The 17,963-nt window shown below is 42.7% G+C and overlaps 1 protein-coding gene across 28 annotated transcripts in view; it reads left to right on the forward strand.

Annotated features, from left to right (window-relative positions):
* The window catches only part of nrxn1a (neurexin 1a), a 65,722-nt gene that overhangs the window by 27,924 nt on the left and 19,835 nt on the right, over nucleotides 1-17,963 (forward strand). For 9 of the 28 annotated variants that reach the window (XM_074619787.1, XM_074619802.1, XM_074619791.1 and 6 more), the window contains 9 exons: nucleotides 126-287; nucleotides 4,189-4,260; nucleotides 4,562-4,786; nucleotides 6,583-6,730; nucleotides 7,599-7,729; nucleotides 9,061-9,313; nucleotides 13,655-13,858; nucleotides 14,918-14,944; nucleotides 17,809-17,931. In XM_074619787.1, coding sequence (XP_074475888.1) covers nucleotides 126-287; nucleotides 4,189-4,260; nucleotides 4,562-4,786; nucleotides 6,583-6,730; nucleotides 7,599-7,729; nucleotides 9,061-9,313; nucleotides 13,655-13,858; nucleotides 14,918-14,944; nucleotides 17,809-17,931 — 1,345 coding nt within the window. Of the gene's footprint in view, nucleotides 1-125; nucleotides 288-4,188; nucleotides 4,261-4,561; nucleotides 4,787-6,582; nucleotides 6,743-7,598; nucleotides 7,730-9,060; nucleotides 9,314-13,654; nucleotides 13,859-14,917; nucleotides 14,945-17,808; nucleotides 17,932-17,963 lie in introns of all 28 variants that reach the window. The other 19 variants (XM_074619809.1, XM_074619800.1, XM_074619783.1 and 16 more) reach the window with 3 other exon arrangements.

Raw genomic sequence — 17,963 nt, forward strand, 5'->3', positions numbered from 1 at the left:
CAATGCATACACACTGGTTACCAGAGTAACGGGGGCTAATTTGGCTGGTCAGCGCCTAGCTAGCGCTTAGCGCTGCCTTTGGTGTGAGTATATAGCGTGTCCTTTCCCTGTGCTTTGTTGTGTAGGTGACCATCTCTGTGGACGGCATCCTGACCACCACGGGCTACACCCAGGAGGACTACACCATGCTGGGCTCGGACGACTTCTTCTACGTGGGAGGGAGCCCTAGCACCGCTGACCTGCCCGGCTCTCCAGTCAGCAATAACTTCATGGGCTGTCTCAAAGAGGTGGGATGGATGATGGATGCATGGTGCACCTATGTATGTGTGTGTGTGTATAAAACGTTTGACATACAAAATAGCATGATGTTAATTTGATTATTTTTCCAGTATATTGCAATAAGGCAAATGTTTGGAAAATCACATATAAAATAGTCTAACTGCTTTATATCAAACAAATGCTGATGTTGCAATGGATCGAACAGCTGACTGGATGGAACAAACAAAACATTAATTTTGGACCCACCAACATTTTTAAAATGATTAATTCACAATCATATAATTTTTTTCAGGAAAAGCCATACTTTTATTCAGCACCTTTCTAAAAACTCTGTGGATGTATTCATTTTTTTAATGATTTGTCTACATAAAAATGTTATCAATATAACCTTTAAGACTAACAACTTTACGATTAATGACCACTGAATGTACACATCCTGTTACTGAACACTGCTAATTCATTGTTTGATGTAATTTGCTGTTTGTTTTAAATCTATTGCTTGATTCTTTTATGTGAAACTTTTTATGCTGCCATCTTGGCCAAGACTCCCTTCCAAAGGAGATTTAGAGTCTCAATGGGAAAATATCCTGGTAAAATGAAGGTTTAATAAAATAGATATCAGACTATTAACTAAAGTTTGCTCAGAATGATTCATTTAGACTGAATTTAGACTGAATGAGCCACTGATATAATCTCCACGTGATCATTTCTCCCAATGATGATTCTACTGAAAGTCGATGAATGATAATATTTAACTAGAAAAGCAGTTTCTGAAGAAATTGCGGTGTGAATGCTGGTTGCTGAAGAGCTGACGCTACGCTGTAATGCTGGCTTAAATGTTGTGAGAAGAAGGTGAAGTAGTGGGAATAGATGGAAAAGTGGGAATAGGTTGAATTTGTATGAATTTCATTGAAAAGTTGAATAATACCAATAATTTATCAAGGATGTGGAACATTTTAAGGTTTTTGAATAGCTGATACTACACTGCACTGCTGACTTTAATCTGTATGAAGAAGGAGAAGGAGTAGGAATAGTTGAAAAAGTGGGAATGGGTTTACTTTGTATGAATATCATTGAAAAGTTGAATAATACCAATAGTGTATAAAAAATGTGGAATATTTGAAGGTTTTTGAATAGCTGATGCCACACTGCACTGCTGACTTTAATCTGTATGAAGAAGGAGAAGAAATAGGAATAGTTGAAAAAGTAGGAATGGGTTTAATTTGTATGAATATCATTGAAAAGTTGAATACTACAAATAGGTTGAATTCCTAGTTTCCTGTTAACATACAATGAGAGTTGGGGGCTTTTATTTTGTAAACCAAGTCTCATTGGGAGCTTCCTGTTAAGATAAAGTCACTCTATCGGGCTTTTATTTTGAAAGAATATCATTGAAATCATTGAATCTCATCACAATCAGCTGTGTCTCATCCAACTGCAATCAGAGGTTGCCATGGTGATGAAAACTGTTGAGTGACAACTCAGTCAGCCAGTAAATTTTAGACAAGGATTAAGCTGAACTGTACTTCTCATACCCCTGCTTGCTAGTCAAAAACCGTAACTGCTATCGCTTAGATTTTTTCATGAGAAGAATAAGGACTCTCAGATGAAGATATGTCGCGACATTTGTGTTTGTAGTGTCAAAAATGTGACCTCGGCAGCAGTTTCAAAAACTAGTAACTTTTGATCTGATCCAAAACATTTTGTGAAATTTAACATGGTACCCTATGGGACGGTAGCCTGGTGTTGCTGTCACTTCCAGGCATATATCGCCAAATGTGTAAGTCCGACTGATTCCATAGCTACATGACTGCGACCAGCACAAGATTTACAACATTTCTGTGAAGAAATTATGCATGAAGAGTAAAAATTGTGAGAAGTTAGAAATATTTTTTATAAGATTTTAAAGTTGGCTGCTCCCCTCTAGCTCTGAACATTCCATGCAATACACACTCATGTAAAAATGTGACAAAAGCATTTTTACCAAGCTTCAAACAAGGTTGAATAGTTTAAAAAATTTAAATGGGATTTAAAAGTTGAATACAAGCAAGAATATCTGAAAGATGTGGAACATTTTAAAGTTTGAATGGAGTTTCTACGTGAATGTATGAATGAGTAGTTAGCATTTGAAAATGCTTGAAAATGCTTGAAATTTCGCGGAAAACGTTGAATATTTCGGAAAGTATGTAAGTTTGTACGTTGAATAATGTGGAAGGAGTAGCGTTGCAAAAAAGTGGGTGGAATAATAATAATATTAAAGAATGTAGAATAACATAGGTTGTGAATGCTTCCAGCACTCACACCAATTATTGCCAAGTTCATACAGTCATGCTGCACAGATTTCTCTATACTCTCAAGTTTTAAGAAACACCGATCTTCTTTTTTTTCTCACTTCCTCTCGTCCTCCCTTCCCTCACGCGTCACGCAAATATTTTCCACACATTATCTTAAAAAGCACACACACAGAGAAATGCGTCCATTTGGCAGACTCACACAAACAGACAGACACACACACACACACCCTCCCCAGCATCAGAGAGAATCAGTGATGAGTGTCGTTGAGGGAGTAGCTACAGCACTAAGCACTAACATGCTAATTAGCTACGCCACAGAGACGCTCCATCCATCCGCTGTGCTTGAAATGGGCCACAACACTGCAACAATAAAAACTCACGACACACTAACACATGTACGCAACAAACACAACCTTAGCATGTACACACAGATGTGTTTGCATGCGCGTACGTGAGCGGGGGAATGCACAATTATACCCACCAAAACACACACAGACAAAAAAAAACTCAAGCACAAATAAACATACATATGCAGCACCTGACACAACGAAACTCCCAAATACATCCTCACACCCATTATACACACACCCTGCCTTTCATTCACCCAGACTCACACAGAGGCATAAACAAACAACCAAACAAGCCGACAGATGATGTGCCAAACAGAGAGCTATCTGTATCAGTGGTGAATGCGCTCTGTGTTGCTTCATTAAGACTGATGGCGTTTAAACGAGGCTGCCGCTGTCACAGTGAACCCTCCACTGGCACATTTACATATTTAATACGATGATATGATAATCCGTGTGAGCGAATTAAGATGTATGCAGCGAATCACGCGCATGGACGATCAAGGCTGTAACAGTTTTGATGCGGCGTACACACCCACGCACTAACACCATTTTGCAGCACTTTTGTTGAAGGATCGCCCTCGTTGCCCTACGCACAGACGCAAAAGCACATGACATACAAAAAAAAAATTAAAAACAGAGGTTAAAAAGCCAACACAGAGGAGAAATTTTGTGATGTTGCCGAGTTGCTCGCAGGTCATAGAAAGAGGTCTGGATTAATAAAGCCGAGCCTGTGTGTGCCCGTCTCTCTCGACATCAAAATGCTCGGCACAAGCACACTCTTTACACTCTATGCCGCTCAGTCAGAGAGCGTACTGTGTCAGGGAAAGCAAAGAGAGAAACAGAAAAGGCAAGAAGAGAGAAAGAGTAAAAGCAAGTGGCGGGGGCAAATAGGAGGCTGGAGTGGCTCGCTGCTGTTAAGGTTGTCACTTTCATATAAAAATACCAGAACACTTGAATAAAAAAATACGTTCCCTGAGTTGAAAAGTTGAAAGATTAATGGATGTCTGGTCATATTTAAAGTGTCTTGTTCCCTCTTTATCTTTGCAGCATTCTCTTCTCTTTTTTTTTTGAAGGTTAATCAAAGCGTGTCTTATTCTTTTTGTTTTCTACAAAAGGTTAAACAAAGAAAAACTGCAGTAGTGCCACAATATTTATATATAGTATCGAATGACCGAAAGTGAAGGGAGAAAAAAAGGCTTCTTTTTTATTTAATCCAAAGGTGAATTAATGTGTAATTCATTTCTTTCCAATCCCGTCCCCTCAAGGTGGTGTACAAGAACAATGATGTACGGTTGGAGCTGTCTAGACTGGCGAAACAGGGAGACCCAAAGATGAAGGTGTGTACTTTCAACATCATGTACAACATTATCCTGTTATACACAGAACACAGCCTCCTGTCAGGCCTGGCTTTGAGACTTAGACTGTAGGAATTTTAAGTAAATGGGATTATATTTTTGAGAGGTAACCACAAGCTTTTGTCTTTTAGTCAGTACACACCTGGAAGCACCTGGCTTTATTTCAATCCCAGACCACAAAGGACCCATTTTGGTCTTTATGTTCACCGGACATCGGTTTAACAAGCCAATTTTTTTAATGTTTGAACCCCTAAACGTTGTATTTTTCTTCTTCCTGCCCCAGGTAAGTGGGGTGGTGTCCTTTAAGTGCGAGAGTGTGGCCACGCTGGACCCCGTGACCTTTGACACCCCCGAGTCTTTCGTGGCGCTGAGCAAGTGGTCAGCGAAGAAGGCGGGATCGATCTCGTTTGACTTCAGGACTACAGAGCCAAACGGGTTGATGCTTTTCAGCCACGGCAAACCCCGACAGCAGCAACGCAAGGACCCACGCACGCCTCCTACGCTCAAGGTGAAAATAGTATATATATTTTTAAAAGACACACAAACTAAAAGGAAGACTAAACAGTCTACAGCCTGGACTAAGACACTGTGACGCTTTGAGCTAAATACTAACAGCATCTGTCCACAATGACAATGCTAACATGCTGATGTTTACCATGTTCATCATCTTAGTTTAGGGTGTTAACATGCTAACATTTGCTAATTAGCACTAAACACAAATGGGAATGTCAGTATTGCAGGTATTTGGTCATAAAGAATATTAACTGATTGAAATTTAGATTTCGGTGGTGATTGATGAAAGTTAAGAGATCATAAAAGTCATTAGGATATGTCGTCTGTGCACCACGAATATCTGTATAACATTTTGATAGCGTTTTTTATTGTTGTTGTTAAATTTGGCTATTGAAAGCAAAACCGTATGGGATTTTTTTAGAACAGAAGTGATTTCACTTAAAATCCCAAATGGCTGTCAGACCATAAACTGTTTATAAGAAGTGGACATAGTCACTGTGATGTCACCCATTGGTTTGCGGACTGCTGTTTTGAAGCAACCAAAAAGGTTATAATTAATTTTCACAAACTGAAAACACACTGTGAAAGGGTTAAAGTTGTAAGACGAAAAAAATGTTGACAACTCCCACACTGGACAGTGCAGTAGTGACCTTTCAATCACAGGGCACCCACGCCGTAAAGCATCCCCTGCTTTATGGTCTATTTGACTCTAAATGGGACCATAATTTACTAAATGAACATCATGCTGTATTGAAGAAGACTTGAAACTAGCGATTGAGACCATAAACTCATGTTTACAATGTTTACTGAGGTAATAAATCAAGTGAGAAGTAGGCTCATTTTCTCATAGACTTCTATACAATCAGACTTCTTTTTACAACCAGAGGAGTCGCCCCCTGCTGGCTGTCAGAAAGAATGCAAGTTTAAGGCACTTCAGCACTGGCTTCACTTCTCAGACCCTGGCCCTGAAAATGTGTAAAGGCATGGAGGAAAGGAAGACAGAGCTAAAGAATAGAAATCCCCATTCCCCACAAGTCCAATGTAGTTTCCAAAAAATCCATAAGTGTACTAATGTCCGCTAAAATTAAATGACATTGCAACACAAAGAACCTGATTATAAATGGTTAAAATCAAGCCCAATCATCCATCCATCCATCCATCCATCTGCAACCGCTTATCCCGTTAGGGGTCGCGGGGGGGCTGGAGCCGATCCCAGCCGACATTGGGCGAAGGCAGGGTACACCCTGGACAGGTCGCCAGTCCATCGCAGCAAGCCCAATCACCTTATTGTAATTTTGTAACCCATCGGCTATCTGTCTGACGACAGATAAGCCTTTGGGGACAGGGGGCTATATTTGTGGGATATCCGGGCCAAGACTTCCTTTTCCGTGCGCTGCTCATTGTTTACAGTTCGATTAGCATCTTGAGATGCGAGACTGGAGTTGGGGTTGAGAGACGACGTGTACAGCCAAATTGTTTCACAAGTAGCCAGTTTACAAGCTAACTTTAAACCAATAAAAAGCGATGAGATTGCACTTCTGCCAATGCGTTCCGCCTCTTCTGCTCTCCACACGGACTGTTTATCTGCATTCAACCAAAGCCTGCTCGAACGTGATTGGTCAGTACTACTCAGACTACAAACTGAAACCAGAAACGCTTGATATGAATGCAGAAACTGTTTATAGAGATTAACCTTTTTGTAACTTGCAGCTATAATTTGCATTTTTATTGCTAGCCATCAACCTCCCTGCTTTTTACAGAATACTAATACTGTGTCTGTTTGACTCGCAGGTGGATTTTTTTGCCATTGAGATGCTGGACGGGCACCTGTACTTGCTGCTGGACATGGGCTCAGGAACCACCAAGACCAAGGCTATGGACAGGAAGGTCAACGACGGAGAATGGTATCACGTGGACTTCCAGAGGGATGGACGCTCAGGTACACTCACAGGTCTCTCAACTCTAACGCTGCCCAGGGGGGGGGTGATGAGGAGGAGGGGGAGGATAATGAGTAGGCGAGACCGTACACTACAACATTTTATAGTAAGCACCAGCACAGCAAGGCATTTCAGCCACTGTCTGTATTTAATTCAAACTGGGTTATAAGGGCGGTGTGTAGACCAGTTTTAACACAATCAATATACTATAGCACTGTCAAATTTATTGTAATGTGTTGGTATTATTGCCATAATACTGAGACTATAATTAAAGCAATTGGTTGCCTCTTTCTCATTCTACTAGTAAAGTTTTTTAAAGTAATGGCCACATTTGCCATAAAACCCATGCTTTCTGTGGGTAGATGCATAAAACAGACTCACACAATGCCTTTTGTTGTCTCTTCTTTATTCTGGTTCTTTGAACACATGAGCCAACTGAAAACCATATATACAGTACCAGGATTTTAAATGTTTTTCATCCAAATATAATTATAGTTTTCATGCCAGTATTAATTACAGTCTAGAAACCTAGAGTAGAGGCTGACAATCTTCTCAATGGGGATCTTGTTTGTTTACTGTACAGTAGCTGAACTACTGTCTAAAAATAAATGCTTCATTGGTGACAAAATGTTGGACTTTTAAACCAGCCAGGAGCTAACCGCTGACTATGGCCTGCGTAGTTTGATTCCTTTGCTTCTGATTATAGAAGTAATGAGTGGTGGTGGTGATGAAGGAGGAGTACAGAGACAGGGGGGGACAGATGATGATGATGATGATAAAGATGATGGTGGTGATGATTGTGATGGTGATGTTCACATTGAAGGTCATAATACTTACTGAAGTTGTTTTGTTGTCTCGCGGTGAATTCAGGAACCATCTCGGTGAACAGTGTGAGGACAGCGTACACGGCTCCGGGAGACAGCGAGATCCTAGACCTGGATGAGACTTTGTACCTCGGAGGACTGCCTGAAGACCGCGCTGGACTCATCTTCCCTACAGAGGTGTGTGTGTGTGCGTGTGTGTTGACGTTGTGTGTCTACAGTACGACATACTAAGGTTGAGAGCTGCAACAGCAGTCGATTAATCAAACGACAGAAAACTAATTGTTGTAAAAGTAATTTTCAAGATTCTGGCTCCAGCCTCTCAAATGGTGGAAATTTATGCTTTTTCTTGATTTACATTAAAGTAAATTGAGTATTTGGTTATTGTGACATGCATTTTTCACTGTCTTCAATGTTTTATGGACCAAACGATGGATCGATTAATTAAGAGAATAATTCCCAGATAAATCAGTAATGTAAAGTATCCATAGTTGTGGCTTGATATACTGTTAGTAATGACATTTGTTTTAACCATCATATCAGAGCTTTTCAAATCGGTTTAGATTAGATTAAATTAGATTAAATAATATAGATTTTTTTTAACCATGTTGTGCTCTGCTGTCATTCAGATTTGTCTTTGCTGTTTTTCTTTCTTGGTTTTGTTATTTGATTGTGTCTTTTGTTTCTTTTATGATAGGGTTTTACAAGCCAGCACAAGCTACTAATTGTTTCTCTTATTGTTATTGACAACTCGTAGAGAGCACTGTTCAAGAGTAGAGCTGCAGCGATTAATTCATCCGCAGCTATCTTAATAATCGTCGAATACACTTTTCAAACAAAATGCTGTGACGTCACCTTGTGCTCGAGGATATCGCCATCGTCATTGTTCATCGATTTATGTTTTTATAGACAGAACATTTAATTGATTAGTCGAGAAAATAATCATCAGATTAATCGATAATAACAATAATCGTTAGTTGCAGCCCTATTCGAGAGCAATATATTTGATTAACTTAAGTTACTCTTAAATAGAAAAATCAATCTAGACTATAAGAGATGAAATGTACATATGAAATACTTCATTGAGCCCAGGAGTACAGATGAGAGTTAGCTTTCTTCCTCATCTTTTCACTGTTTGAGGAAGACCATGAGATGCAAACGAAAGCTTGAAAAGCCAGTAAGTGATTCTAGAGTCATTCTAGACTAACAGTCTGGACCTAAAGTCGAATGAAACAATAAAAATTGAAAGTCAAACAAATTTTAGCTCGATAGTAAGTCATCTTAAAAATGAATTTGGGCAATTAATGTAAGAAATAAATAAACAAATCTCGGTGTAAATGTGACAAAAATGTCTTCACTTTCAAAGCCAAAAAATTTCTGTCAGTTCTCGTTTTTAACTGTGCCTTGAACAAGCTATTTAAAATGTAAGACTTAATTTTACCCCCAAAACTGCAAGATGTGGTCAAGTTCCTTCATGTGAAACTGCTCAACACTGGCTACCTCTTCCTCAGGTGTGGACGGCTCTGTTGAACTACGGTTACGTCGGCTGCGTCAGAGACCTGTTTGTGGACGGGCAGAGCAAAGACATCCGGCGGTTGGCCGAGGCCCAGAGGGCGGTGGGGGTAAAGCCCTCGTGCTCGAGAGAGCCGCCCAAACAGTGCCTGTCCAACCCCTGCCAGCACAACGGCATCTGCAGGGAGGGCTGGAACCGCTACGTGTGCGACTGCTCGGGGACGGGATACCTGGGACGCTCCTGTGAGAGAGGTGAGGAAGGCGTGGAGGAAGAGGATGAGAATAACATTTTGGCAGCCCGTAAAGTAATTTGGCATAAATGCTAAAGTCACACTTTCACAATAGAGATGAGTAAGCGGGCTAATTACAGTCACCAAACAGCAACATTTTGTGAGAAATTAATAATATGTCATGATGCAAAATACAGTCATAATGACAGCTTTGTCATTTGCTTTTTTGGCTTGAGAACGTTGAGTAATGCCAAAGAGATGATCGACACAAGACAGCTGGTGTGGTGTGAGAAGTTTTTAAGTCAGAAATAACTCCATCAATCACCGAAAATAATTTATGATCATCAGTTAGATTGGGTGATAAAACTTTTATTCATTATACCTTTAAGTTATGCTTTTTTTTCCTTTTAAAAGGTCCACCCTAACAGATTACATCACTTAGTACTTACTCCCTAAAAAGGTACCCTCATAAAGATTTATGGCAGATAGAAAATGTGGCTAAACTATTCAAATAAAAAAGGCTTGCAGATTGAATTTAGGTAAGTTTACCCTCCACTTTGTCCTTGGTGATGGAGAATAGGAAGGTGAAAATGAAAAGAGGATGGCAGGTAGAAAGTAGGTACTGTAGAGATAAGGGCAAGGAGAAAATGAGCCTGCTTGCTCAACAATGAAAAATAATAATCTTTTCTGTCATTGGCTGTATCTTTTCTGTAAAAACACACATTTTCTGCGTGAAAGCGAGAGCAGTAAGATGGAGGCAGGGAAAGGAGAAGATCAAAAGGGGGTGAAAGAGAAGAGGTGGGTGGAGGCCGAGCTGCAGACAGGACTATTGGACAGCTATGGATGTAGGGACTGGGAATCGATGGGAGAGGAAATGTGTAGAAAGCAGGGAGCGGGAGCTGTGACAGCGGAGGGTGGAACCACTCGGTCGGAACCGCCATATGACAGCAGGTGAGGCGATGAGGAGGAATGGGAGATGGGAGTAGAAAATCTGACAGAAAAAGAGAGTTATGAGAAAAGGTATGAATTCAGGCCGAGAGAAGAGAAATGGAAAGTAGGAAAGATTGGCAGAGGGACTGATACAGGCCTGTTGAAAGAAGCGAGATGGAGTCAGACAAGGAGAAGAGAAGAAATGTTGTTTGTGCCACAACTGCTGACGCGTCTCAAGTGATGATTGTACTATCATCCAACAGGAGATATAGACACACACGTACACACGCGCGCGCTTTCTTAAAGGTGTTGATATGAAAATGTTTTATTTCGGAGGACAAACATCCGCAGTGTATGTTTATCATAGCAATGCACCCTCTCTCTCTCTCTCCCTTAGCTCTCTTCTTTTCCTCTATGTCTTTCTTCATCCCTCTCTGTGTGCATTGAGGGGTCACTAACTGGTGGTTCAGTGGATTAAAGGAAGCACAGATGGAGAAGCAGATGGAGAGAGTGATTGGCCATGTTTACGCCTTCTACCTGCGGTTTCTCCCTCCCTTTTTTTTTCCTCCCTCATTCTCTCACTCTCTCCTTTGTTCCCCCTCTCTCTTCTTTAATGAACAAAGATGGTCGCCACGCTCTGGCTCCGAGATTAATTTTTATTTTGCAAAGAGCAGTCACACATGCATATTTCTAGCGACACATTTGTACATCTCTTAACACATTTTCAGTTCTTTCCTCCTGCTCACTTGCTGTTCACACTGGTGGGTCACATTTTATTCTTGCTGCCCTGCTTTCCCTATGGAGGCCCACTCCTGCCAGGAAAAGAAAACAATAGAAGAAATGTATCAAAACTAGGGCTGTCAATTGATTAAAATATTTAATTGCGATCAATCGCATGATTGTCCATAGCTGATGGGGATTAATTGCAAATTAATTACACATTTTTTATCTGTTCAAAATGTACCTTAAAGGGAGATTTGTCAAGTATTTAATACTTTTATCAATATGGGAGTGGGCAAATATACTACTTTATGCAAATATATGTATAAATGTATTATTGGAAATTAATTAACAACACCAAACAATGACAAATATTGTCCAGGAACCCTCACAGGTACTGCCTTTGGCATAAAAAATATGCTCAAATCATAACATGGCAAACTGAAGCCCAACAGGCAACAACAGCTGTCAGTGTGTCAGTGTGCTGACTTGACTATGACTTGCCCCAAACTGTGTGTGATTATCATAAAGTGGCCATGTCTGTAAAGGGGAGACTCGTGGGTACCCATAGAACCCATTTTCAATCACATATCTTGAGGTCAGAGGTCAGTTTTTCCTCGCCAAAATTGAGCGTAAGTTTCCCGTTAACTTTGACAGCCCTACTCAAAACCAAATTTTATCTTAACCCTTAAATGGGTGAAAGGTCAAGTCATTTTCCAACACGAATGGGAAAATATTTCACAGTATATTCAAATCTCCATCTCTAAATAGCTAAGTCAAGTTTCGTGGGCGGCACCTATGGTGATACGCGGTAATTGCAGGTGTGTTTTTGGACCTCATTTCCCAGAGAGCGCCGCTTGTAATTTTTACCAGGAATGTCGCCCCAGTTTGTAATACTGCAAATGCAAAGGGGCTTTCATCAGTGGGCCATAGGCCCGATCTCCATTGTGTTACCTAATTTAGTGATAGATAGCAACTTAACAGACATTTATTTAAAGGTGCTATTTTCGATATCCAGAGCATTAATATAGCAGCAAACAGCTATTTGCTATGTAAAGATGTAGTGGTTGAGTGTTAGCCCTCAGGGAAACACTGTTGTCTCTGTCAGCACTTTTGCCGTTAATGCACTGTTTAGCGTTGTTAGCACCGTGAGTTGTGTGCCATGTGTCACGTTGAGAGGCGTTGAGAGGCAATAGAGATGCTCCCAGAGATGCTTTTCTAGAGATGCTTTTGCACCTTTAAATGAAAGGTTAAGTTCATATTGCTCTCAAACAATTCACGTTTTTTAAGGACTGACAAAAATAAAAAAAGATGATGATCATCATGATGAGTCAAAATGATGAGATGCTAATAAGAAGAAAGTCAAAATGATGAGCTAATAAATCCAAATGATTGGGCAACAACAACAACAACAAAAATAGAATATTGTCAGTCTTATCCTTTAGCTACTTATTCTGTTCTGCGCTACAGGTGTCAAATAATATGACGTATGCGACGCCACCTGTGTGCATTTTGTGTGCACATTTTGTTTTTGGCATCAATGGGCTTCCATACTTCCTTCTCACCAACCCTCCCTGCTTTACTTGCCTGGTAGTGAGTCAGGTGCCGTGGTGAGGAAAATGTAGTCAGCTGTCTCCCTTATCAGAAATTTGTGCACGTGTGTGTGTTTGAGTTTGGGCGGGTGTATGTGTGGCTGTTAGTTATGTTATCTGTGATATAACAGGCCAACCACCTCCTTTTTTCCTCAAGTTAATGAGGGTTCATTTGCATTTTAGCCAAGAGCTCTTTTCCCTTTCCCCCCCTCCTTTCTCTCTGTCTTGCTCTGTCCCTATTTTCTCTCCCCCTGCTCTCACTTTACTAAACCCTCCTCTGTTCACACTTAAATTCACTCACTTATTCTGACATGCACACACACACACACACACACACACACACATACGCACACTATCTCCCTCTTTCCCTCCTTCTCAGCTCATCAGTATTCATGAGGCCTCCCTCTCTTCCTGTTCTCTTGTTTTTGCCTTGGCTCCGACCGTCTCCCACGGAAACAGGCAGAGCGAAAAGGGAGAGAAAGCGAAGGAGGAAAGGAATAGAGAGATATAAGAAGAAAAGGATGAAGGAAGAGAGATAAAGACAGAGACGTGGAGAGAGAGAGTGTGTTTAGCTGTGTATGTAATTGGCCAATAAAAAACAGGGTTCTCGGAGGTAAACAGTTTAGCGGTTGGGGATTGGCCCCAGCAGGTAGCAGGGAGAGAAGATTATGAATATGTAAATGAGTATGCAAAAGACATTAAAGCGGGATCACCTGAGCTTGTTACATTATGACTCCAGGGTCTGGGATGTCAGCGGCGGTGGCTAACACACTCACCGCCACGCATTCTGATTTAACCGTATAATAGGACCGGCCGACCAGCTGCGGCTATTTTTACATCTTCTTTTGTGAGGGAGTGATGATGAATCAAGGGTGGAAAGTGATGGGGGTAATATTGTAGGAAGTTTCAACATGACGTGGCGGGGGAACATCCTTCGTCACGTTTAAATCTGATTCACTCAATGCCAAATCTCCTTTTGTCTCTTCCCACCTCGTGTGTTTTCTCCTTGTCAATCTCTTTCTTTTACGTGTCCACCCACTTCCCTCTCCTCCACCGTCATCTCTTGTCTTCCTCCGCCCCGTGTTTCACGTCTTCCTCTCTCATTTCTGCGTCCTGTACAGATGCGACTATCCTGTCGTACGACGGCAGCAAGTTTATGAAGGTGCAGTTGCCTGTGGCGATGCACACCGAGGCGGAGGACGTCTCGCTACGCTTTCGCTCCCAGCGGGCCTATGGCGTTCTCATGGCAACCACATCCCGCAACTCCGCAGACACCCTTCGTCTGGAGCTGGACGGGGGCCGCGTCCGACTCACTGTCAACCTAGGTACACATACACGCACGCAAACATGTAGATTGTTTTGATTACCTGCCAGGGGAATGCAGCTGATACTGGCCTCTTGGCTATTTCTTGGATAGCAATGTCATTAAATGTTGATTAATAATATATTCTCCCTAGAAAGTAAGCACTCTGCCTGATAATTCTTCCAGATAATTATGCTACACTGTTTATACTCAGTATAATCAAAGGTTTCGCAGGTTTTGTCAGCTTATCTTTGAATAAACAAACACACAAAAACATATACAATTGAAGGTTAGTGGCGTTGTTTTTGCGTTGAACAGAGGGTCAAGCCTCAAGCTGCATTCTCTGCTCACTCCCAGTGGACCTGTGCATCCCTAACACCTTCAACGATCAATACAAAGACCCACAAAACACACAGAAATAGTAATACGCCACACATATATCCAGCCTCACACACACTTCCACATGAATTCAAGTACATTCACACGCTAACACACACATAGACTAACAGAGGGGGTGCATGTGTTGGTCTCTGGTTGTCTGCAGCCGCGTCTTTTCTGTGGTTGACGCCACACGACACACCAAGGCATCATGGGTAAAAAAAAAAAAAAAAAAAGTATAATAATGGGGCTAAATCTTCCAACCATTTGGGAAGATTTGTGCTCTGGATGGGCGACAAAAATGATGGGATGTGTTCGATGTCGTCAGACAAACCGACACACATGACCCATCTCAGTCTCCTGGCGCTTTTGATTGGTGACTGAAAGACTGTCGCTCAGGCCAGAGCAGCCAATGAGCACACTGCTCCTGCTGGGACACACCGCTCTCCTTAAAAACCATGTGACTGTTCAATGTAAAAGATCCAGATTTGAATTTTGCAACACACTGTTGTTAGAAAATACACGGTCCAGCTTGAGGTCCTGTGACGAAGGGAGAGTGTGTGTTTTCTCAGCAGTGTGCGTGTGTGCGTGTTTGTATATATATATATATATGCGTGCAGGGTGTGTCGATGTGTGCGTCCCCAGGGCGTGGAGAATATGTGTATGTGTGCAGCATTAACCCTCTGCTCTGCTCTCCCTCCAGACTGTATCAGGATAAACTGTACAGCCAGTAAGTGATCCTCCATCTCACCTAACCCCTCCCCTCTTCCTCTTCCTCCTCAGTATGTGTGTGTGCGGTAGCGTGTGTGTGTTTTTGTTAATGTATCTGACTATTTTTCGCTCTGTCTCGTCAGTCCATCTGATCGTAACTCAACATATCTCTGTACCATGTGTCTGCGTGCTTATATGTGTGTGTGTGAGTGTGTGTCGGACAGGGGGAGGTGCACATTGTGTCAGCTACACCACAGGAGTGGTGCGATTTTTTGCTGAGGGCCAGGGTTTTCCAGGTCGGCCATTTTAGCAAAGAAGGATAGACGGAAGAAAGGACGGTGGGGGTTGAAGGGAGGGGGGGGGGGGGGGGGGGAAGAATCTGAGGTGTGCAGGTAAAATGAGGTGTGCTGGGAAGTGTAGCTGGTGGATGAAGGCATCTAAGAACTGCAGGGTAATTACTTCTCCTTCATGCCGGAGACAAAAGACGTGTTATCCCTCTGTAACTCTCTGTCGCACCTTCATCCCACCGTCTGTCTGGTTGCTTTCTTTGTTTGCTTGTTTCTCTCTAAACTGTACATGAGGGATTTTTGGGTAGTGTTTCATTCAGTGTGTTTAGTGAGAGTGCCTTTGCATTGTGTATTCCCTTCACTGCCCATCTGTGTGTGTGTGTGTTTTCTGTGTGTGTGTGTGTGTTTCTGTTCATGCTGCTGTGAGTGGAGCTGAATCCCTGATGAAGTTTAATTCCCTCACGTGGAGTTTCTCTCTGTCACGACCACAGAGAAAGCGCGCGCGAGAGAGAGGGAGAGGGAGAGAGAGACGAATGCTCTGTGACGGCAAAGAGGTGGTGAAATGGACGACTGCAGTTGCCATAGAAACCCTATTAGCCACACAGCGCTGTTGCTATCCCGCATGTCTGTCGGCCAATTTTAGACCGGTTGTCTCAATGAACATTTAAGTAGGCAGCCACTTTTCTGGCACACCGTGTGCATACAATAAATTATACATCTGATATTCGTGGAGGGGGGGGAAGAAAAAAATTATTTAACAGCCAGGCGCCACTGAAACAGTCCACTCAGCAGTCAAATAAAAGCCTCGGCATGGGAGAGATTTGAGGCTTATCCGGCAGAAAAGCCATTTGTTATTTGGAGCTAATGAAATATGAAACGCTTTTTGTCATTTTGTTTTCATTATCCTGCTCTTATAATCTCCACTAGCTTGTGTCATCATTTGATTTGAATTGTATTTTTCCATTGCAACAAACGCTCCCTTTTGTCTCCTCTGTTTGGTTCGTCTCGCCTCGTTGTCTTTCGGTTTAACAGCACAGAGCGCAGACTGTCTGCTGCCGTCCGGTAGTAGCTCTGCCTTAAACCGAGCTCACCAGGCTGCTGAACGCACTGTTAGCACTGACCCAAAATAGGTGCCCGTGTGTGAGCCTGTGTGTGACTCTGTCTGTGTGTTTACTGGCGTGTATTTGTGCCTCTCCCTGTTCCCAGGTTGACACAGATCACTGCCTCACTCTCACCACGGTCTGCTCATTCTTTGAGTATTCGGTTGCATATGCAAAAACACTCACACATACATGCACATATTCGCTCAGTGTTAGGCAGTGATCCATGGTAACAGGATGAGATGCTCATGCCCAGAGCACAGCTGAGTCTCCTCAGGGGAACCCTGTGTCCTCTCTGAACACACGCTTTCAGCTTTGCAAACACACACACACACACACACACACACACACACACACACACACATGCGTTTAACACGATCCATTTTGATTGACTTTTCGTATTATGTTTGCCTCCCTCTCTCTTTCTCTACCTCTCTACCTGTGTGTGTGTGTGTGTGTGTGTGTGTGTGTGTGTGTGGCTGCCTGCGTGCCTCCATGAGTGATGTAGGCATGCTTGACATTTTCTGCAGCAGAATCCGTTCGGGTCAGTTTACTTCTCACCTCCCCCCATCATTACCTCCTATAGGTCACTGTAAGCAGACTCACTCAAACCAACAGGGCTCGGAGGAGGAAGGGGAGTGTGTGTGTGTGTGTGTGTGTGTGTGTGTGTGTGTGTCGGGGGGATGGTGGGTGTTGTGTTGAAGGTTGGTGGGGGTGCTTGTAGCAAGTAGGAGCGAGGGGACACTGAGGTTTTGGGAACAGTCAGTCTGTCAACTGTGTGCAGTCAACTATGTGAAGATATGAGCTGGTAGACGGGCAGAGAGAGAGAGACATCATGAGAGGACAGCTCAGCTTCTTTCATTCTGCTGCACATCAGCACCTTGGAGAGCTCTCTGGCACTCCGCTGTGCGTCTACTGCCACCATGAGGCTCGTTGCGGTATTGCTGTTTGGTGGAAAATAAAGCTCCTCTGCATGTAGACTAATGTATGTTATATGTGAGGGGGCGGTTTAGGAGTCAAGGGGGTGCGAATGTGCTGTCTGTGCGTGTGTGGGTAGTAGGTGGTCATCATGGCAGTGTGATCTGTCCACAGACGGATTGTCTCAGCGTGGGCCTGTTGTGACTCAGTCTCCATCTTAGGCATCCATTTATGTTAATCTTTCTGTCTGTCTGTCTGTGTGTGTCGCATCATCCGTCTCGCTGGCGTATCTGCAAAGTGACCTGTCTGTGAAGAGAGTGTGCGTTGACACGGAGGTGTTTGTCTCCCCAGGATATGTATGGTTCCCCCTTTCCCCTCCGCTATTCCCCTCCATTCCCTCACTTCCTGTCCTTAAATTTGAATTCAACCTGCCTGGCTTCTTCTTCTTCTTCTTCTTCTTCTTCTTCTTCTTCTTCTTCTTCTCTTTTTCTGTCTCTGTCTCTGGATTTCTATCTCCTCTGTGTCTCTCTCCACCTCTCTATATGCATTGTGTTAATGGTGCTCTGGGCTATGTGTAGGTAAAGGCCCAGAGACCATCTTTGCGGGGTCGGGCCTCAATGATAATGAGTGGCACACGGTGAGGGTAGTCCGGCGTGGCAAGGGCCTCAAACTCACAGTGGACGACCTGCAGCCTGCTGAAGGTAACCACAGCAGCATTACTTTTACCCCTTTT

The sequence above is a fragment of the Sebastes fasciatus genome, chromosome 20 (genome assembly GCF_043250625.1).
Source record: "Sebastes fasciatus isolate fSebFas1 chromosome 20, fSebFas1.pri, whole genome shotgun sequence".
NCBI lineage: Eukaryota > Metazoa > Chordata > Actinopteri > Perciformes > Sebastidae > Sebastes > Sebastes fasciatus.